We start from the raw sequence: 22,536 nt of genomic DNA, 5'->3' as shown, positions 1-22,536 counted from the left end.
CTCACCCTCAGCCTCCTCCTTACCCCAACCAGTTGCCTCTCTCATCATGCACTGCTGCTCGTAGCTTGGCTTCAGCTGCCAGAGACTGTGGTCATGTCTGTTGTGTACTGTAAAAATAGGTGTATTATAGTATGTACAGTACATAATATTTATACAAAACAACTTAAATTTTCTAGCCTTAGAAATCTAAATTCCATTAGTCTTAAAAGTCTAAATTCAATTGTAATAAGCCTATCTTTGGTAATCTGACATTTTTGATAGTCTGACATCAACTCGGTCCCATAACTGTTGGATTATCACGAGCCCACTGTACCTGGTACTCACTCAGGACCAAATCTATTTTTGATAACACAATGTGAGTTGTAGGATAAGGGTGTATATATGTTACAGGGAACCAAGTTTCTTGAAGGAAACATTAAGTTGCTACATAAAATGATAATAAGTACCCCAGGGTGGTGTAAAGGAGGACCAAGTTTCTGTTCCCATTTGCACCACCTGCTGAGTAGGTATGACAATGACATGCATAGCCTCATCAGAAACGGGAATATTATGTGGTACACCTCCATTTTCAGTTTTTTCTTACCTTCCTTCTTTTTGACTTTATTCTCCTACTTAGTTTCATTTCCGGTTGTGTATGTGGGAGGAATGACAAGAAAACTGTTCTACAGGCCACAGGCTAGCCCTGTGCTGAAAAACAATGTTAGAATGCTGATCAAGCTCAGAGAAAGGCACACTCCTTTGTGTGGGACTGGATGATTAGGACTTCCAGCAGGGAAGAGGAACTAAGGAATGTGGGCATAGCAGGAACAGATGGGAAAGGGATGATATCCACCTCATGAACAGATGTACGGTATTCAGAATGCAACCATGACCAAACATTGGCAGAAGTGGATGGATGTCTTCAACCTCACTATGGATGGTGGCTTAGTCACCGAGTTGGCCAAGTTTACTCTCATTTGAGCTGAATATAAGTGTCAATTCTTTTCCCTTGCTTCAAATTATGAAGGACAGGCAAGGTTTTATACTCCTGTATCCTCCTTTCCTTCTTCAAAATAGGGCAATTTAAAGAACCAGAGGAATGTTGTTCCCTGGAGTAGATACATACTGGTGGTTGGTCACACCGAGTGTTCTCATGCAGCAGCTGTCCACAGTCTCCACAGATGTGTGTCATTTGTGCAGCATAGAGACTTATTCCCAAAATGCAAATATTTACAATACTGAATGAAAGTGCAATATACCACTTTTTATCAGTTCGGTAAATGCTTTTAGGTAATATGTTCCCTCGAAAGCCGAAATATAATCATCAGTATATTCTATTTTGGCCCCCCATGTAAAAAAGCTAGGCTCCATGTTCTGGTCCAGATGTGCCAATTGGGACTGACCACCCACAGTGTCATCCTCTGCCAGTTGTGTCATTCGGGTGTGGCAGTGAGGCGCATGGAGTGAGCACATCACTCTCCCAGCCATTGTCAGCTTTCTTGATTTTGGAGTCCCTACTTCTCACTGAAGTAGCTCCTCAGTCGGCATCATGAGGATGTGTGCACTCCTTTCCAGTCTCCCCACCAAGGGAAAACCACTGGCAGTAACCCCCCCCCCCCCCTCCCCTCCCAATTATCTATGGTGAACAAAATGTACACCCCACTGTTCTAGGTTTGTGTACACCCCATTGTTCTAGGTTTGGGCACAGTGCATTTGTCTCCAATGTGACACTGTGATGGGTACCACCACGATGCTTCTCAAATCTTCAACAATGAATGATGCTTTTGTGGTCAAAGAAGACATACCATCCATTCAGGTACAATAAGGAGTGCTCTCACCATTAGTTTCAAATCTACTTTTCTCACTTTGTGTGGGCAGAGAAGGAAAAGTCTTCAGGTCATATCTTTCTGCATTGAATCAGTCGAGTCTGTAAAATGAAATTCATGGGGGATTGTGACCACCGGCTTGAGAAAGTTTGATCCTTTTCATTGTGGATCATGTGACATGATGCAATCCACTTTTACTGAGGGTTCTCCTCAAGGATATAGCCACCCTGCCACAAAAATGTCTGTCTGGCCTGGAAACAATTGTCCCCAAGTTCCTCATGCCCCTGGGGAGTATTCAGCACTGGCACAACTATTCATTCCCTGAATTGTCATGGGGGCTGAATGTGTTGGTTGGTTTGGGGAAGGAGACCAGACAGCGTGGTCATCGGTCTCATCGGAATAGGGAAGGATGGGGAAGGAAGTCGGCCGTGCCCTTTCAGAGGAACCATCCCGGCATTTGCCTGGAGTGATTTAGGGAAATCACGGAAAACCTAAATCAGGACGGCCGGACGCGGAATTGAACCGTCGTCGGCTGAATGTGTGATCCCCTTACAACGGACAGCGTAACCTGTCAGGTTTTGGGCAGCTAATTCCATCCACTCACACAAAATGTATTTGAGATCTGATTGCACAGTGGGTGGACTGTGTGACACATTTGGTAACCTCCTTTCACATGGCTCATACCATTGTCAAAGTTTAGAAGAATAGAGGTCAAGCCTAGAAAAAGGGATCAATCTTGAGTTAGGCAAAATGAATGTGCATAAGAAACTATGGAAAAAAACAAAGTAAGCAACTGTAATCAGTGTTCAATAGGAAACAAGACAGCTCTCCTTCATGCTCGGCACACACAATCACGAGAGAGTTGTAATCACACTGGTGGTTTTTTTCCCTTTGAAGTTGCTCAGTTCAGTTGTTCAAGCATCCATCTGTGTAAATCACCAAATTATTGTTAAAAATTCACTAAGATCACTCTAAGTTATCCAAAGAATTTTATTTTGAACAAGCATAAATATGCAAACAATGACAAATTATTCTGTTGAAAATTTGTTACTGTGCACAGTGTTTAAGGATTATTAGCTTCCTGTGTTCTCGTATTCAAACATTCACAGATTACCTGAAATCAAAGAAAGTACACAAAGAACTTTCATTATTAACATTTTATTGTAAAATTGTACAAGCTCCAAACACAATATATCTTACATCACAATAACAAGTATTCTGCATTCATAAATCTACATCTCGATTAAGATGTCTGGTTTTTCACATAAGAAATAATGAAATATACTCAGCAGAATAAGAGCGTTCCTGCTGCTACGAAATACTCGCCAAAAGAAATGGCGCAGTTTAATGGTACATTACAATGAGTATTACCAAACTCACTCAAAGCCAGAAGCAGCACAACAGATATCGTAAGTGGTTCAGGACTGAAAAAGTTTTATTCATTGGTGAAATTTGTGTACTACATTGATAACGATGAGACACATACACCAATTTCTCGTATTTCATTCATTTAAATTCACTGTCATTTTACAAACGAAACAGTTGCTAACAGTGAACAGTTGTGATAATTTGGTAAACATACAAGAAGTGTGTGTTACATCAACAAAGCAACAAACTCTTATCACATTGACAGAGTGGCAATGACACAGTAGAACAATGAATGAGAAAAACACTGTTTTTCAGTCTATTCCGCACATTCTCTTAGCATGTTTCCTTGTTATGGCTACCCTCCTGTAGGGAATGCAAACTGTTTGTGTATGTCTGGAGATGCCAACAGACAAAAAACTAAATATCACAATTGTTACAGGCAGAGAGACTCCCTAGCTACCTATCTGAGACTTAAGTAAGAAACCTCTTGTTGGATTTGACAAACTGCATTAACAGAAGTTGCAACCCATCACAAACTGTCAGCCATCTTCAGCACTGTCCTTATTTTCCTGAGGATGATGATCATCTGGGCACTTCTCATGATCGTGGACAATAAGCTGGAAAACAATAGCACAGACATGAATATGTGACACTGGTGCTGCTGTTTCAAAATTTACTTTGGGGAATGTTCAGTCTGTGTTACCTTAGTTTATTTGGGAATTGACTGCTTACTCCAAAATGAAACCAAAATATTCCTATTACTTAAAAAAATGTTTGCTGTAAGATATCTGGAGAAAAATGTCCATGACAGTTTGCACATAACCTGGTCAGTTTTCGTCTACTTTGGGCATCACAACATAAATGTTTCATTGTTATCTCACCGAGAGCTAGATGTAACTGCTCTTCTTTTGATTGGAATGCAGGCCCCACAATATGAGGAACCCCTCCTCACCATCCTTTTAAACAGACAGCATGCACAATTTTTTGTTGCAGTCGTATTACCTGTCTGATTTCAAAAAAATTGTTGTACAGGGTAATGAATATTATGGCATGATAAGACATTTTTATTTAAAATGACAGATTGAGACTCAAATACATACTGAGTGAATGGAAGTTCAGTGAAGCTGTTCACCTTCACTCAAAATTGTTCATCACTGGACAAATTAATTTACACACAATAGTATATGGACTGTTGTTTTGTCTCTTCAAAGAGCCATATTAGAGATTATTTTCAGAAAATGGCTGATAAAATTTCAAAATAACTGCCTGAAAAAGTTGAACCATAATCCAAAGGCCTTCCAGCAACATTATGCAATAAAAATGGATTGACAAATGAGAATGTACACTGGATTTCCTAGTAATACTTATACGTCCAACAGCACACGAACAGTGTTTCTGACACTAAAATTTTTTATCAGTTCATAGGACCCAGATTTTGGAAGTAAAAAGTTGCCAAATGAGCAATCTTTTGACCAAATAGAAGTATGAGCACTCATCAATTTACAGATTTAAACACCAACATTTTGATAGACATAAATTTTATTGATCAAAGTTAAATAGTGCTACCCAGATGCATGAGCCTTAAAATAATCTTATGAATTATGTATTTGATAGCAAATGTAAAAAATATATGTAAGACAAAAATAAATAAGAAAACAAAGAGAAAAGAAAGGAATTGTTAAGTACTATCAACAAAATAGAATGGAGTGTGCTTCAAAGCAGAGATCATATTCTTCAAAGAAGGTGTGAGGGGCAATCATGGAGTTCCAATCATCTCTAAAAACTCAGTTATATATCTAAAAACAAAGATGAGATGAATATAATAGAGGGAAACATTCCACGTGGGAAAAATATATCTAAAAACACAGATGATGTGACTTACCGAACGAAAGTGCTGGCAGGTCGATAGACACACAAACATACACAAACACACACATGAAATTCAAGCTTTCGCAAGAAACTGTTGCCTCATCAGGAAAGAGGGAAGGAGAGGGAAAGACGAAAGGATGTGGGTTTTAAGGGAGAGGGTAAGGAGTCATTCCAATCCCGGGAGCGGAAAGACTACCTTAGGGGGAAAGATTTTTAGAGATGATTGGAACTCCATGATTGCCCCTCACACCTTCTTTGAAGAATATGATCTCCGCTGGTACACACTGAAAGCCCTGTACCCCCGTACTGTAGCATGCCGCAAGAGGAGCCAAACCAAAGTAGCTCCACATAGAAGTGGGCTTTCTGTGCATAGTTCATTTTCAGGAGCAGCGGAAATGTTGCAACTGTGTGAGGCCAAGAGAGGCAGCTGAAGTCATACGACATGACGTGATCTGACATGGCCGCAATATTTGTACTCCTCCCAAAAACAAATTACTGCATGATACTCCACTCTACCAACAGACTGTGACATTCTGTCTTAGTTGTTCTAGCAGTGTAGAAATATAACATGACCAGTACTGCAAAACTGAATTCTTAAATGAATAAAAATCTTTTTTAAAAGTTATTTTTTCATCGTGATAATTATAACTTTTTGATTATGTCTCCAATGTATAAAATGCAAAAGGGAAGAGGGGAGGGGAAAAGTTTTGGATATAGGACTCTGTGCTGCAACCAAAAACTCTTACTACATTTCAAGAACTGAAAGACAAATCTTAAGAACACAATTAGGATAGTAGCTTTCATTCAGGCAAGCATCCCTGCTCTCCATTCCCCAAACGTGTGAGACAGTAGGGCTGGGGAGACTTGCAATAAAAGGCACTTCAATACTGTGAAACAGTTGTAGGAGGCAAGTGGGATGAAGTGGGAAGCGGGCACACTGAGTGTGTTTGTGTTTTGTGTGTGTGTGTGTGTGTGTGTGTGTGTGTGTGTGTGTGTGTGTCTGAAGCAGATGTTGAAGTGATCAGTGTTGTGGACAACATGTTCAGCAATATGGTTGAGCTGGAGTTACATATAATGCAAATAATGGTCAGAAAAGAAATATCTATGATTGGATCACTTGGTCATTCACATGAATGTGGCACTGATGGAGAGAAGGGGGCAATGGGCAGGCAAGAATAAGAAGAGACAGAGGGGGAAGGGGGGGGGGACTATCTATGTTCATAATTGTCCACAAACCAAAAGTGGTTAAATACATACACTGTCATTGGGTTAGTGAATATGCTGCACTCAACACTGATGATGATCAGTTGCATCAATGTTTATTTGCATTCTATACAATCTCAGCCATCTTGGAAACTGACGACTCCCTTAAAAAGAACTGAGATGCGTTTATTTTGAAACACAAGCTTGCTGATGCTTTCTGGCCCAGCTCTTTGTTAAAATTATGATTTCTCAACAAATGATCCAAAATGACAGTTCTACTCTTAAGTTCTTCCCAAAGCAATGTCCCTCTCAACTTTTCTGACTTCTATTTATGATGTCCTACTGAGGTACAGGAGAGCAATGTCATTCTGCTATATACTTCACATACTGTGTGTTGCTTGTTGCTACTACTCCTATTGCAAAACTTGTCCTAGTTATCATTATGTAATTAGCATTTTTCATCAATGCAAGTGGAAAATGGTCTCTGAGCACAGGTGGCCAATGTGTAAATGGTTAACACAGTTGATGTCTAACAGCTTTAGAAGTCACCAAGGCTGCAAATAATAATTAAAATGTGCTTGTAGCATTTATTTTCATCACCGTTATAATGCATATATGGTGGACTTAACACATTAAAGAAACTGCATAATAGATGACAAACTCAAAATTGTGAGTAACCTCTTTCAACATAAAAATTTATGTATACAGGTATATAGCATTACTATTACTCACATTTCAATAAATCTGTTGTATTGTAAATACACAAATACTTTAGATGCAGTTGCTAGCCTCACCTGCAAGTTTTTTACTTCCAGAGCTTCTGCTGCCATCATGGCAGAGAGAGAATGGGGTGCAGGAGATCCTAATGACTCAGCCAATGGTGACAGTGAGCTAGGTTCAACTGGTGATGCAGTGATACGACAACCACCTCCAGGAGGAGCCTGCAGCTCACACACTCTATGCTGTAACCGAAGCACCAATTCCTCCAGTTTCTGATTAATGGCACGCTGTGACTGGTATTTGCTCTCTACTGCCTGTTATGAAGAAATAAATGCATTAAATCATAGAAGAAATGTTTGTATTAAATTAAGCAAGTAAAGCAATTTGGAGAGGTAGATTTAAGTGTTTCATCTATTAGTTTTGTGGCACATGCACATGAGGTACATCATCATTAGTCAATGAAGAGGTTAGAACAAACTCTTAAATGTGATCACTCACAAGAGTGACATAATGGGTTAATTAACTATAGAGATAAATACATTTGTTAGCTTAGCGTTCACTGTTTCGCTCACATTTGCATAGTAATTACAACAAAAATAATTTAACACACAGTGTATAATGAAAAATTAATGTATTTAAGGAAGTGCTTCTTTTCCTACGCAATTCTGACAAAGCCGATTTGTCATGATAACTGTTAAATAGCTTTCTTTGATCTAGTTCACAAACTGCAACACCTTCTAAACTTTTCACCCGAATTAAGGCCCTAGAACCAGGGTCTTTACTGAATGTACTTCTGAACAAAAAATGATTCTGATAGCTGGAATCAGATGTTTTTGTTAATTCTGCCTATCGAGTTCTTCTGGTGATATTTCTGTAGAAAAAAAAAAAGCATCCCTCAACGCACATTTTTTATTTCTAACCAAGAAATCAAACAAGAATATTAACAGATGTAGCTTTAAAAATACTTTGGTAATTCCTAAATAAAGATTAATTTTTTAAAAATACTTTCAACCTCTATTTTGCACCCTTAGGGCTTGAATTTGAAAATATTCTCAAACTTTTTTTTAATTCCTAACAGATAAACCAAATGCCAATTTTCATAGTTCTAGCTTCAACATCACTTTAATAGCACCATTTTTCAAAGAAATGTTTCATCCCATATTTCACCTCCTTAGAGGTCGAATTTCGAAAAACACCTTATTCAAGAATGCCTGCAGTGTAAGGTCAACACCCTCACCAAATTTCAAGTTTCCATGGTTGGGTTTGGGCTGGGTGATGGTGAGTCAGTGAAAATCAGTCAGAACATTTCCTTTTATACACAGAGGAGATTGCTGTGACAATGCTTATCATGATAATTTACTACAGTAAATTTTCACTTCTTGGGAGCTGATTTTATCACATATATTTTTGTTGATGGTAAATGAATGTTTATACCTTGGCTGAGCAACAAATAGAAGCAACATCATCCAAAATAATGGTGCCAAGTGAAGAAACTATTTGTTAACGGAAAGAGAGGAAGACACTAAAATTTCTGCACTACATGGGAACTACAACTGAGTGAACCCATTAGAATTATATAACCTACAAGTATCAGAACTAACTGAAGGTGACTAATCTTGAATAGTAAACAATAAAAACAGTCATAGAAATTAAAATCTCAAACCACTAGTAATAAGCAAAAAATTCATATCAGCTAAAGAGAAAGGAAAACCAAGCTTGGGCTAGTAACACAGGCGTGTACAGAAAAAAAACAGAAATAGTAATGCATTTAGAGATTATGAAAACTCGCCCCTTTTTTCATAATGGGAGTTTCAAGTTACTGTAACAACAAATGGTCAAACTACTATCTTTTCTCTAATTTGATATTATATAAAAACAGATAAGATACCAAAATACCCAAGCAGAATACTGCAGATCTTCATATATATAGTCTGCGAAATATCACCTAATTGTCAGCTGGGAGTGTGCTGAGTCTAGGGTAGGAGTCTACTGAGTCTAACCTAACTTTGTTGTTTTTTTGTTTTGTTTTAATTAACCAGACAAACACATACTTTATAGCATAAAAGTAAATAGTATGTATAGTCACCTTCCAATTGAGTGCTGCAGCACGAGAAATTTTTGTAACACTGAAGCACATTCTCTGTCATACTCACTAGAAGAGAGAGCTTACTGGTCCTGAATAGCTCGGATTCCAAATTGTCAAACATGAAAACAATAACAGCTGACTGACTAATGAAACTTGATTTCCAATTAAAGAGTTTAAGAAATTTCAAGCAGTCAGCACAAAAATCTTTCAACAGGATTCAGAAACAGACTGATATGAGACTGGCAGAAACTCAATATTTTAAGCGTTTTTCTGATAAGTGATACACAGAATCCATCATCTCTAACTACCGTATTTACTCGAATCTAAGCCGCACCTGAAAAATGAGACTCGAAATAAAGGAAAAAAAAATTTCCCGAATCTAAGCCGCACCTGTAATTTTAGACTCGAAATTCAAGGGGAGAGAAAAGTTTTAGGCCGCACCTCCAAATCAAAACAAAGTTGGTCCATTGTAATATGAGACACAATTTAGGTCGAATGAATGACGATACAGCTACAGTAGTTTGGTTCGAGTCGTAAGCATAGTAGTTAAGCTTTACCAGGTAGCCATTGCTATGCGTCAGGCGCTCCGTCCGTATTTATTCGGGTACCCTTCCTTTTTCACATGCTCCGTCTGGTTTGAATCGATTGCTTAGTTTGCTTCGATCCGATAATTGCCGTTTTCTTTGTTATAGGTGTTTACGTCATTCTTAAGCTGAAAATGCATTACTGTACTGTGTCATGCATTGTTTGTCGCATTCTGATAGTGTGTGTTTACGGCCTGTCGCGGCTCGCAGCATGGCTTGCTTTTGTGCGTGCTACCGCCACTTACAAAAAAAAAAAAAAAGAGAGGAATCTTCTCATTAGCGAAACAGTGGCAAGAGACTACTATTCGTTGTTACTTACACTGCTGCTTTCTTTGATAATGATCAACAAGAACCAAATAATAGACTGCGTATGATAGAACATGTTCTGAACGAGAGTTAGGTGAAAATTTTTCTCCGTTTGAAAATCTTTGCGGCCGCTTCTTTAGTACATGAAATTCTGCACAGAAATTAGTCATCTTAGGTTTAAAAATCTAGTCAGTTGCAGTGCTTCATTCCTGACTGTATCACTATTAGGCATAAGAATAATACGAATATAAACATGACACGATACGTATTTTATTCCGCGTTTGCTGTTGTCTCACTCTAGTTTCGTAGTTTATTAGGCAGACAGGATTTAAACGAGATAGCAGCAAACATGAAAAATACATGGCAAAATGTTTATATTCATATTATTCTTACAGTGAAGAGAATACTGCATGTGATTCACAGTTCATCAGGTTCCTATTAGCAACCATCTCTTCTCACAGGAAGGAAAAAATTGAGAACGTAGAGTTGGCCATATTGACAAACATTCCAAACAGTCTTGCCAGTCGGATTTTCGTAGTACATTGAAATTCTGCTACATTCGAAGATGAACAATACGGAATTTGTATTTACTTCGTTGGATAATGTATGAAAATGCAGTGGTCGAAACTCGGGGCAGAGAAAAAAAGCTTGTCTTGCACCCTTCTTCTTTTTACTGGCGCATCGGTTTTGGCGCCAGTATTTATCTTTTTGCCTACAAAGCTTGCCTGTGTAGCGCTACATATATTCGACGGCAGAAGTTAGTTGTGGCGGCACCTACCAACATTTTTCAGAACCAGAATGAGATTTTCACTCTGCAGCGGAGTGTGCGCTGATATCTGCCAGGAAGTTTCATTTTTCAGAACTTCCGCTTGCTTTGCACTCGATTCTAAGCCGCAGGCGGTTTTTTGGGATTACAAAAACCGAAAAAAAGTGCGGCTTAGATTCGAGTAAATACGGTAGGCTTATTTGAACTCATAGCCACCAACAGCACACACTCCATGGCAATGCATTTATGAAATGAGTGCCCATGACAGATTTTTAATGTTAGTCAATCTCGGGGAAACGTGAAAAAACTAAAGACACCAAAAACCATATTTGTCTAACCCAGCCATGTGCATCAGAGACTGCTTATGTGGTTTGTCCTACGAAATCAAGAGTTTTCAAAAACAATATCAAATTTAATTCACATACAGCAACAAATAGTAGCTGAGAAGGTAAACTAATTCTCAGCAGTTTGGATCAGGCAATGAGTAGTGACTAAATTATGTAGCATTTCGAAAGTACACTGAATGGCTGAAGAGAGCAAGGAGAGTAATTTTTTCCGTAGGTATGAAAGTACCAGACCTAACGATGTGGCCAAAACAAGGACATTTGTTGTTAGGAAACACCTATTTTATCTGATAATCCTTACACAATTTCAGATGCCTATATTTGAATGATCTGTGTTTTTATTACTAAAATCGTTGACTGTTCCACTTCGTGGCTATGTAAAGATGTCCTCCACTCAAACTTGATATTGACAAGACAATGTATTACTTGGCCAGGTAGGTAACTGGATGTGACATGCCAAACTTCACATTTTTTATGCAACAAACAATTGCCAAAGGTTGACGTTTAAGCACAATACGAGATTTTCCAGAATAACATGTTCCATCGTTACCCTCCACGCACAATGAAATATGCAAGTAGGGAATGTATTTTAATTATTTGGTAGATAGCAAACACGCAACTGTGAGTGTTTTATGTTGATATCTGTAGAAATGATGAACAAAGTGCAGACACAGGACATTAGCAATGTGCAACAATGAGCATCTCCACCAGCTGTGAAGGGGTCGCTTATGTTTTCACGTCATGGCTTGGCAATGTTTTGAACAGCAGAGAGAAAGGGGCACTTTCTGCAACATCAATGCCCAAGAAAACAATTGAAATGTTTTAACGGTGATATATAAATTGACTATCTACTCTGAGGTGATGTCATAAGATTCTCTCCACGTATGTTCCTCGAGTTAAATGTGAGTTCAGTTCAACTAACTGTGTAGTGGCTTTACTTGAGGAACAAAATACAGATGAGTTCTTTCAAAAGCAGTTATGTCATTTTGTAGTGAGCTGGCGTAGTTGTGAGGTCTCTAAAAACTCTCAACCATCTGCAGACAGCAAGAAGTCCTCGTAGTATAATTAGCGGAACTGAACAGTACATCCACAGCTACGTCTTATCTGTGAAGACCCTCATGAGACCTTCAGCATAATGGGCAAGGGAGTTATCACTGCAGATAATCAGTCGACAGGTGGCAAGGCCGGTGGCAGGGGTTTTTGACAACTGTCAAAATGCAGGTAGTGTTGGTGGTTAATGGGTTTAACATTGGCAGAGATGTGGATGGAACTGTCAGAGAGGTGGAAGTCATCATTCAGAAAGGTAGTATGTTAGGGTAAGGAGGACATGGTGAAGCACATGGGAGAGATGATGTTCACTTTATGAAGGAACGAGGACAGGATGCCTTAGGCCTGAAGGCCTGAAACCAGATCATGAAGATAACATCAATGAACCTGAGCCACACATGGGACTTTGGAGTTTTGGGAGGCTAGGAATGTGTTCTCTAGATGGACCATAAAACAGATGGTGTAAGGAGAGTGCCATGTTTATGCCCATAGCTGTGCTGTAGATTTGTTTGTGCATTTTCTCCTCAACTGAGAGGTAATGTCAAGATATACTTAGTAAGGTGTACAAGGAATGATGCAATGGGTTTGTAGTCTGAAGGACATTGGAAGAGGTAATGTTTGATAGCTACAGTTATTGAGGGATGTTGGTGTATAGGCAACAATGACCATGACTTGGGATCCAGGAAGTAAAGGGGTGGAGTTGGTGCAAATTCAGTGAAGGAAGTGGTAGTATCTGACTTGAGAAGCAAGGTTTCAAGCAATTAATTGGAAGTGTGTCAACAAGAGCACAAATTCTTCAGTAGTAGCACAATAAGCAGTTACAGTGGGGTGTCCAGGTTTGTCACGTTTATGGATCTTGGGGAAGGAAGTGAAGGTGGGTGTGCAGAGGGAGGAGGGGCATGGACTTGGGAGAGTCTCAGATGGGCCTAGGGATTTCAGAAGGTCACCTCCCAGGAATTTCTTACCTCCTAAATGGCCTCACCGCCCTGCCCAAGATATGATCTCAAGACCCCTAGCCTTTCAGCAGAAGAATGTACAGCCATACACAACTGTAAAAAATACCCTGACCTAATTATCATCCCTGCAGACAAAGGCTCCACCACTGCCATGATGAATCACACTAATTATCTGAGATAAGTCTTCTGCCAACTGTCTTACTACTGCACCTACAGGCTTTGCCAGAGAGATCCCATCTCTGAAGTCCAACATAGCCTCCAATTCCTTCTGAAATCCTTAGGTCCATCACAGAACCACTCAATGCATCTCCCACACCTCACTATAATGACACACTGTCCATTTCAGACATATGGAACACTCCACTGTGTCTCACCCATTCCCAACTTCTTGCCATAGGGATTATATTCCTGTGGAAGGTCCAAGTGCAAGCCCAATCTGCCCAACTGTCCACCAGAATCAATGGCCACCATCAAACTGTGGCGGAAAACAAAGTCGACCATCCAGAGGCACAACATGCAGCTAAGCACATTTCAACGGATACTTCACTATTCGGGCCACTGGATCGATCCTTCCTTCCACCATCAGCTTTTCTGAATTTAGATGGGAGTTATCCTCATACCACATCCTTTGCTCCCATAGCCTTCCTGGTCTCAATCTCCATTAACTCACTGACTCCACAACCTTCACCAAACAATTTCCCCTTCCTCTAACCTGTCATCCCTTCCCAATTCACAGCACCTTCTTGTTCCTGCTCCCCACCAGCTCCAGCACCCACGTATCACATGCGTAGCCCATACACCTGCCACCCCTCCACCCAGCATTCCTAGCCAGCAAACCGGCTGCCACCCCTAACCCCTCTCCCTGCTGGCTGCCACCCCGAACCCCTCTCCCTGCCTCTCTCTCCCTCAACCCACTCCATCCAACCCAACAAAACCGATCTCATCCAGCCCACCTGCAGAACTGCAGTCATGGAATTGTGCATCCAGCCAGCAATATGTAGTGTGAGAATGGACTGATTCCAAAAGCTAGCAAGTTTTCTCTTTCTCTTGTGTGTGTGCCTGTTAATGACACAACATTTCCGCAAATCGATCAGTGGAAAGAATGAATCTAGCCAAATGCATTTTGTTGTTAACTTTCAAAAATTTTGGAAGTATCTCCATAGCACTATTATCTATTCTCTGTGTGTGTGTGTGTGTGTGTGTGTGTGTGTGTGTGTGTGTGTGTCTTATGGGTGCTCAACGTCGAGGTCATCTGCGCCATGACACACATTAAAAGAAACAAATGTGGACAAAATTAGTAAAATGGAAGCATACAAGCAAAGAATGGGGGAAAAGATGAAAAATGCTGTATAAGAAAATAAAATGTAAGAAAAACGAGAAAGAGGTGTCAAGGATGCCACAGGAAATTGTTACTGGCTGGTGGCTGGATGAGCCAGTCATCCTGTAAACAAATTAAGAATCTCTCCCTAAAATCTTGGTAAAAACACAGACAAGTCACAGAACTTTAAAATTTTAACCACATTTGTTTGAGTATTTCCTAAACGAGATGGCATATCTGCCGGCAAGTCAGCTGCGGCCCCCCGGCCAGAAAATAAAACGCTGTCCAATAAAACGTGGCACACAGTGACCTGGAAGCCACAAGTACCACACATTGGAGGGTCCTCTCGCCGGAGCAGGAAGCCATGCATAATAGGACTGTGGCCTATCCGAAGACAAGTGAGGAGAACCTCGTCCTGTCTATGGGGCTGGAAAGAAGTACACCAGACTCGCATTGTGGGATTCACTAAACGGAGCTTATTGTGTCATTTACAGCCACTCATCCTCCCACCGATGCATGACTCATGAGCTCAATAGCAAGGTGAGTGTGTGCAGGGGGATGACACACTGAAATACTTGCGGATCGAGACACACCTCCTTGGCTGCGATATCTGCCCTTTCGTCCCCAGCAATGCCGATGTGCCCTGGAACCCAGCAGAAAACCACCTCTTTCCCCAGTCATTGTAGATGGAGGAGGGTATCCTGGATGTTATGGCCTATTTTATCTGCTGGATACAAACATTGCAATGAGTGAGGGGCACTTAGTGAATCGGAACAGACAAGAAATTTAGGACGGGAAGCGCATCTCACCTGCTCCAGTGCCCGCAAGATCGCAGACAATTCTCATCAAAGGCAGTAAATGCTTGAGGCAGTTGGACCTTGAAGACAAAATCTGGAAAAACAAGAGCAACCCACAGAATCCTCCTTGTTTCGACCCATCCATAAAACAGCTACATAGTCTTGGTGCTCGGATAAAATGGTAGAAAATGTTGCATTAAAAATGGTGGCAGGAGTGCAATCTCTCTTGTAACACACCAAATCTAAAATCACTCTGAGCCTCTCCAGTATCCAGGGTGGCAGGCAGTTAGAACCCTGGATTTGGGGCTGTACAGGCTCCACACCAAGGGACTTCCAGCACATGTTGCACACGGATTCCTAATGGCATCATGGCTCATGGACAGTTGTAAAAAACGCACTCCAGAGACGGACGAGCAACAATATGGTGAGCGGGTGCGTTGGAGCTGCAAGAAAACAAGCCTGGCACACCAACAGGAGCTGCTGCCAGATGGTAAGTGGCGGTTCTCCCACCTTAGCACAGAGGCTGGGTATGGGACTACTCAGTTGAATCCCTGCATGGTGGACAGCGTCAAGGATCCGCAAATAAGAGGACCTCGCTGACCCATAACCGTGCACCCATAGTCCAGCTGCGAACACACAAAAGCCCAATAAAACTGGAGAAGATGCGCCCTGTCCGCTCCCCAAGACCAGTGGCTAAGGCACTTGAAGATGTTCAGTGCCTTCATGGTTCTGGCTTTCAAGTCTTGCAGGTGTGGCAACTGTGACAATCTGGAGTCAAAAATGAGGCCCAGAAACCACACTGTGTATTTAAAATGTAGGATAGTGTCCCCTATATGCAAGGCAGGCAAATTAAAAGGACGATGAGAACCATTAAAATGCGCACACACACACACACACACACACACACACACACACACTTATCGGCAGAAAACTGAAAACTCATCTTCGCAGCCCACTCTTCCAACCACCGCACTGACAGCTCACCATTGCAACACTGGAGGAGGAAAAGAAAACAACAAAGTTGTCCACAAATAAGGAGAACGGCACTGGACTCCTTACTCCTTACTGTAGATGGTATACTTTTAATGGCGATGGCAAAGAGGGTAACACTCAAAACATAAACATAGCCCTGGGGGACACCATTCTCCTGCTCAAATTGATCAGACAGTGTGTGACCAACTCAGGTCCGAAAAAACCGTTGAGACAGGAAAGAACGAATGAAAAGGGGGAGGTGGCCAAGAAAGCCCCATTGATGCAGTTGTGTGACAATACTGTGTCTCCAAGTAGTATCATGGCCTTACTGATATCAAAGAATATGCCAATAGAGTTATGCTGATGGAGGAAGCTTGCTGAATTGCCGCTTCTAGGAGGGTCAGGTTGTCAACCGTGGACCGAAACTTTCGGAATCCACATTGAGAGCAGCTAAGGAGTTGGCTGTCTCTAAGAGCCAGACCAGACGACGGTAAACCATCCATTCTAGTGTCTTTCCTACAAAGCTCGTCAAGACGATACTCTGATAACTACTGGGACATGTGTGGTCCCTTCCTGGTTTGAGGAGAGGGATTAGAATTGCCTCCCTCCACAGGTTGGGGAAGACACCTGTCTGCCATATTAGATTAAAACATTCAAGGAGGATTTTCTTTGACGCTGCTGGCAGATGTCGAAGCATGCAGTACTGGATGTGGTCATGACCGGGTGCAGTGTCAGAAGTCTCAGTCAATGCCAATTTGAGCTCCCACATTGAGAAAGGTCTCAGAACTGTTCGATCTAAAGTCCAACTTTTCCCTCTAGACAGTCACACAGTAGTGACAAAATGCTGGATCCTGGCTTGCATTGGCAGTAGTTTGTGCAAAAGGGTCGGCCAGCGTCTGAGCAATGTTTCTAGGTTGTTTGGAGGCACCCCTGGTTCAACACTGCGGCTATCGGTAAACGGCTGTGTTTACCGGAAATCCTCCGGATGACTTCCCACACTTTTGAGGAACAAGTGGAACGATTGATGGAGTTCAGGAACTCATGCCATGACTGCTTTTTGCTCTCTTTAATGAGGCGGCGAGCCTTGGCTCTCGCAATTCGAAAGGTTGAGAGAGTCCACTGTCAGGCGGCGTATAAACCGTTGAAGAGCCACACGCCTGTCCCGGATGGCTAGATGGCACTCTTCTGTCCACCAAGGAACAGGCCGCCTCTGAAGAGGACCAAAAGACGTTGGTATGGATAGATCAGCAGCTTGATGGATCACATGCGTGATGTGATCCACCCATTCCTGTATGCTGTCATGGTGTTCAAACACAGCCAACTGGCCGAACAGCATCCAGTTAGCCCTGCCAATCATCCACATTCGTGGCTTCTGTTCCAGCAACACATCATCGAGTAGCTGAAGGCGGATTGGGAAGTGGTCGCTGGGAGGAAGGTCGTCAGTGACCTCCCAGTGAACAGAGTCAGTGAGGGCTGGAGAGCAGAGAGAGAGGTCGATGGCTGAGAGTGACCCAGTAGCACCACAGGTCTGAGTACCAGCGTTTCGGAGGCACAAATCTCCAGATGTCAGGAGGCTCTCCAAAACTCGGCCCCGATGGCAAGTAGACGTTGAGCCCCACAAGACATGTTGGGCATTGAAGTCTCCCAGAAGGAGAAATGATTGGGGGAGTTGCGCGATAAGATCTGTGGGAGTCTCAGAGTCTACTGCATCCAGTGGGGGTAAATAAAGACAACAAACTGTAAGCCTCTGACATGCAGAAATTTCAACTGCAACTGCTTGCAGGTCGGTATCCAGGGGAAGAGCAGAGGAGTGGTGCACATTATTGACAAACACACCAATCCCTCCTTTGGCTCTTTCCCCAGTCAGATCGTCCTCGCGATATAGGGTATAACCCCGTAGTGCAGCGGCATTAGATGCTTTGAAATGTGTTTCCTGCAAACACAAGCACAGAGGACGTTGCTGCGCTAGCAGTCTCAGTTCTTCCATGTGCGTACTGAATTCATTCATGTTCCATTGTATAATGGGAGCCACCTATCGGAGCGGGGGGGGGGGGGGGTAGTACTTTAATCCTGACTTTCTGATGGGGAGGGGAGCCCACAATCGGTGCAGGCTTAGGTTTGGAGTGAGATGGTTGTCCCAATCCGACACCAAGCCCCACAGCCTCTAAAGAAAAATCAACTGAGATGTCAGAGAGGTCAATGTCGACACTGTCAGACCGTTTTCTGCCCGATTCCACCAGTGTTGGACGTTTAGCCTTGGAATTTTTTCCCTGGGTAGACTTTGCACCCACAACGGCAGTTGAGGGTGTGACAGCATTTGACAGCGTGCCAGATGGAGCCTTTGGAGAGGGAGGGAGCTCCACAATGTCAGCAACCACAGCTTTTTCTGAAGTTCTCGGGGGAGGGACAGGCTTAGACACCACTGAAAGAGCACAAGTGCAGAGACAGACGCAGGTGCTAGTGCTGACAGCAGCAACCTCCATTTGTGTAGCAGCATCAGTTTTCAGGACCGGCTGTTTCAGAATGGAAGAAAAGGAGGCAGCGAATGTGGGTGGCTGCATGGACTTATATAGCTTCTTCGCTTCACCATACGGGATGCACTTTGTGGTTTTAATCTCCTGGATCTTCTGTTCCTCAAGGAAAACTCTTCTGTCCCTGCCCCACACAGGGTGACCCCCCAGAGCAGTTAACACACTTGGGAGGAGAGGAGCAACCAACTCCCTCAAGGGCAGCTTTACTGCATTTCTCGCAAGTAGCTCTCAAGTCCAGCTAATGGTGAATCAGCTCCTCGTACTACAGCAATAGTCAACCAAGAATTGCCACTAACAACCTCTGTAGTAGTACAAGAAAATTGAATCTTGCAACCTACAAAGGTAATAGGACCTTGAGAGGATCGCGCTAAGTTTTAACTGAGCGCGATCCGCAGAATTGCTCTACTTCTGGCGCCGCCATTGCATTTTATCAGGACTCTACTTCCTGCCGCGCCCAGTCTTATCAGTAGGCACATCCGTTACAGAGGCAGCTGCAGGCTCATTCGACTCGAGGCAGCTGCACGAAGCACACAGCCATGCCTTATAGGAGATATACGAGGAGATCGAGGATGCCTGTGTACAAGAGTGTTGATACTTTTTGAATTACTCCAAATGAGACTGGTCAACAAGAAATACTTCAAGGTCCTATTACCTTTGTAGGTTGCAAGATTCAATTTTCTTGCCGCTGCAGCAGCAAGTCGTATACTCCTAGCTCACTCATTTGTTACATAGTTTAATTCTTAATTTCTTTGCGTGTTTTTGGTACTTGCATTGTTTAATTCATAAATTTCGGGCGTATTATAATATTTGAGAGTTGTAGCATCGCGTTTTAGTACCTGAATAGTGTAAAATCGCGTAGTCTCCTTCTGCCGCCGAGCAGTGTGTCAGCAGTGCACAAGTAGCAACATTACTGCATTTACTAGGCAAACTTGTATTTTAATAACCGTTTAAATTTTGTGTCGATTTGTTTGCGCTCTCTGTAGATTAGTTCAGACGTTCTTTGCACAACAGTTTTTAGCATGGATAGGGACTGCAACTGCTGTGTTCGGATGCAGGCTGAGTTGGCATCCCTTCACGCCCAGCTTCAGGCAGTGTTGGCTTCGGTCACACAGCTTGAGGCTGTTGCCAATGGGCATCACTGTGGGGGTCCGGATGGGGGTTTGTCGGGGACGGCCAGCTCATCCCACGCATCCCCCGATCAGACTACGACTGTGGTTGCCTGGGATACTGCCCGCATTGAGGCTGATCCCTCACCTGTGGTAGAGTGGGAGATCGTCTCAAGGTGTGGCAGGGGGCGAAAGACATTCCGGAGGGCTGAACGGAAGGCCTCTCCAGTTTGTCTGACGAACCGGTTTCAGGCTCTGTCTCAGGCTGATACTGATCTTCGGCCTGACATGGCTGCTTGTCCTGTTCCAGAGGTTGCCCCTCAGTCTGCAAGATCCGGGTGGTCGCAGAGGGTGGGCTCACTGGTAGTTGGGAGCTGGGAGCTCCAACGTCAGGCGCGTAATGGGGCCCCTTAGGGATATGGCAGTAAGAGAGGGGAAGAAAACCAATGTGCACTCCGTATGCATACCGGGGGGAGTCATTCCAGATGTGGAAAGGGTTCTTCCGGATGCCATGAAGGGTACAGGGTGCACCCATCTGCAGGTGGTCGCTCATGTCGGCACCAATGATGTGTGTCGCTATGGATCGGAGGAAATCCTCTCTGGCTTCCGGCGGCTATCTGATTTGGTGAAGACTGCCAGTCTCGCTAGCGGGATGAAAGCAGAGCTCACCATCTGCAGCATCGTCGACAGGACTGACTGCAGACCTTTGGTACAGAGCTGAGTGGAGGGTCTGAATCAGAGGCTGAGACGGTTCTGCGACCGTGTGGGCTGCAGATTCCTCGACTAGCGCCATAGGGTGGTGGGGTTTTGGGTTCCGCTGGATAGGTCAGGAGTCCCCTACACGCAACAAGCGGCTACACGGGTAGCAGGGGTTGTGTGGCGTGGGCTGGGCAGTTTTTTAGGTTAGATGGCCTTGGGCAAGTACAGAAAGGGCAACAGCCTCAACGGGTGCGAGGCAAAGTCAGGACATGCAGGGACCAAGCAGCAATCGGTATTGTAATTGTAAACTGTCGAAGCTGCGTTGGTAAAGTACCGGAACTTCAAGCGCTGATAGAAAGCACCGAAGCTGAAATCGTTATAGGTACAGAAAGCTGGCTGAAGCCACAGATAAATTCTGCCGAAATTTTTACAAAGGTACAGACGGTGTTTAGAAAGGATACATTGCATGCAACCGGTGGTGGAGTGTTCGTCGCTGTTAGTAGTAGTTTATCCTGTAGTGAAGTAGAAGTGGATAGTTCCCGTGAATTATTATGGGTGGAGGTTACACTCAACAACCGAGCTAGGTTAATAATTGGCTCCTTTTACCGACCTCCCGACTCAGCAGCATTAGTGGCAGAACAACTGAGAGAAAATTTGGAATACAATTCACATAAATTTTCTCAGCATGTTATAGTCTTAGGTGGAGATTTCAATTTACGAGATATAGACTGAGAGACTCAGATGTTTAGCACGGGTGGTAGGGACAGAGCATCGAGTGACATTACACTGAGTGCACTATCCGAAAATTACCTCGAGCAATTAAACAGAGAACCGACTCGTGGAGATAACATCTTGGACCTACTGATAACAAACAGACCCGAACTTTTCGACTCTGTAAGTGCAGAACAGGGAATCAGTGATCATAAGGCCGTTGCAGCATCCCTGAATATGGAAGTTAATAGGAATATAAAAAAAGGGAGGAAGGTTTATCTGTTTAGCAAGAGTAATAGAAGGCAGATTTCAGACTACCTAACAGATCAAAACGAAAATTTCTGTTCCGACACTGACAATGTTGAATGTTTATGGAAAAAGTTCAAGGCAATCGTAAAATGCATTTTAGACAGATACGTGCCGAGTAAAACTGTGAGGGACGGGAAAAACCCACCGTGGTACAACAACAAAGTTAGGAAACTACTGCGAAAGCAAAGAGAGCTTCACTCCAAGTTTAAACGCAGCCAAAACCTCTCAGACAAACAGAAGCTAAACGATGTCAAAGTTAACGTAAGGAGGGCTACGCGTGAAGCGTTCAGTGAATTTGAAAGTAAAATTCTATGTACCGACTTGACAGAAAATCCTCGGAAGTTCTGGTCTTACGTTAGATCAGTAAGTGGCTCGAAACAGCATATCCAGACACTCCGGGATGATGATGGCATTGAAACAGAGGATGACACGCGCAAAGCTGAAATACTAAACACCTTTTTCCAAAGCTGTTTCACAGAGGAAGACCGCACTGCATTTCCTTCTTTAAATCCTTGCACAAACGAAAAAATGGCTGACATCGAAATAAGTGTCCAAGGAATAGAAAAGCAACTGGAATCACTCAACAGAGGAAAGTCCACTGGACCTGACGGGATACCAATTCGATTCTACACAGAGTATGCGAAAGAACTTGCCCCCCTTCTAACAGCCGTGTACCGCAAGTCTCTAGAGGAACGGAAGGTTCCAATTGATTGGAAAAGAGCACAGGTAGTCCCAGTATTCAAGAAGGGTCGTCGAGCAGATGCGCAAAACTATAGACCTATATCTCTGACGTCGGTCTGTTGTAGAATTTTAGAACATGTTTTTTGCTCGAGTATCATGTCGGTTTTGGAAACCCAGAATCTACTACGTAGGAATCAACATGGATTCTGGAAACAGCGATCGTGTGAGACCCAACTCGCTTTATTTGTTCATGAGACCCAGAAAATATTAGAGACAGGCTCCCAGGTAGATGCTATTTTTCTTGACTTCCGGAAGGCGTTCGATACAGTTCCGCACTGTCGCCTGATAAAGTAAGAGC

At 42.9% G+C, this 22,536-nt stretch overlaps 1 protein-coding gene across 1 annotated transcript in view; it reads right to left on the bottom strand.

The window, feature by feature from the left end:
* Window positions 1–2,981: 2,981 nt before the first annotated feature.
* LOC124795679 (hamartin) overlaps window positions 2,982–22,536 on the bottom strand; it is a 236,520-nt gene continuing 216,965 nt past the window's right edge. The window contains exons 19-20 of the mRNA XM_047259760.1: window positions 7,040–7,279; window positions 2,982–3,790 (exon numbers count right to left, since the gene is read on the bottom strand). Coding sequence (XP_047115716.1) covers window positions 3,713–3,790; window positions 7,040–7,279 — 318 coding nt within the window. The 3' untranslated portion in view covers window positions 2,982–3,712. The remainder of the gene's footprint in view (window positions 3,791–7,039; window positions 7,280–22,536) is intronic.

The sequence above is a fragment of the Schistocerca piceifrons genome, chromosome 4 (assembly GCF_021461385.2).
Source record: "Schistocerca piceifrons isolate TAMUIC-IGC-003096 chromosome 4, iqSchPice1.1, whole genome shotgun sequence".
Taxonomy (NCBI): domain Eukaryota; kingdom Metazoa; phylum Arthropoda; class Insecta; order Orthoptera; family Acrididae; genus Schistocerca; species Schistocerca piceifrons.
Note: the sequence above shows the minus strand (reverse complement) of the source record. Positions and strands in the feature narration are given on the sequence as shown.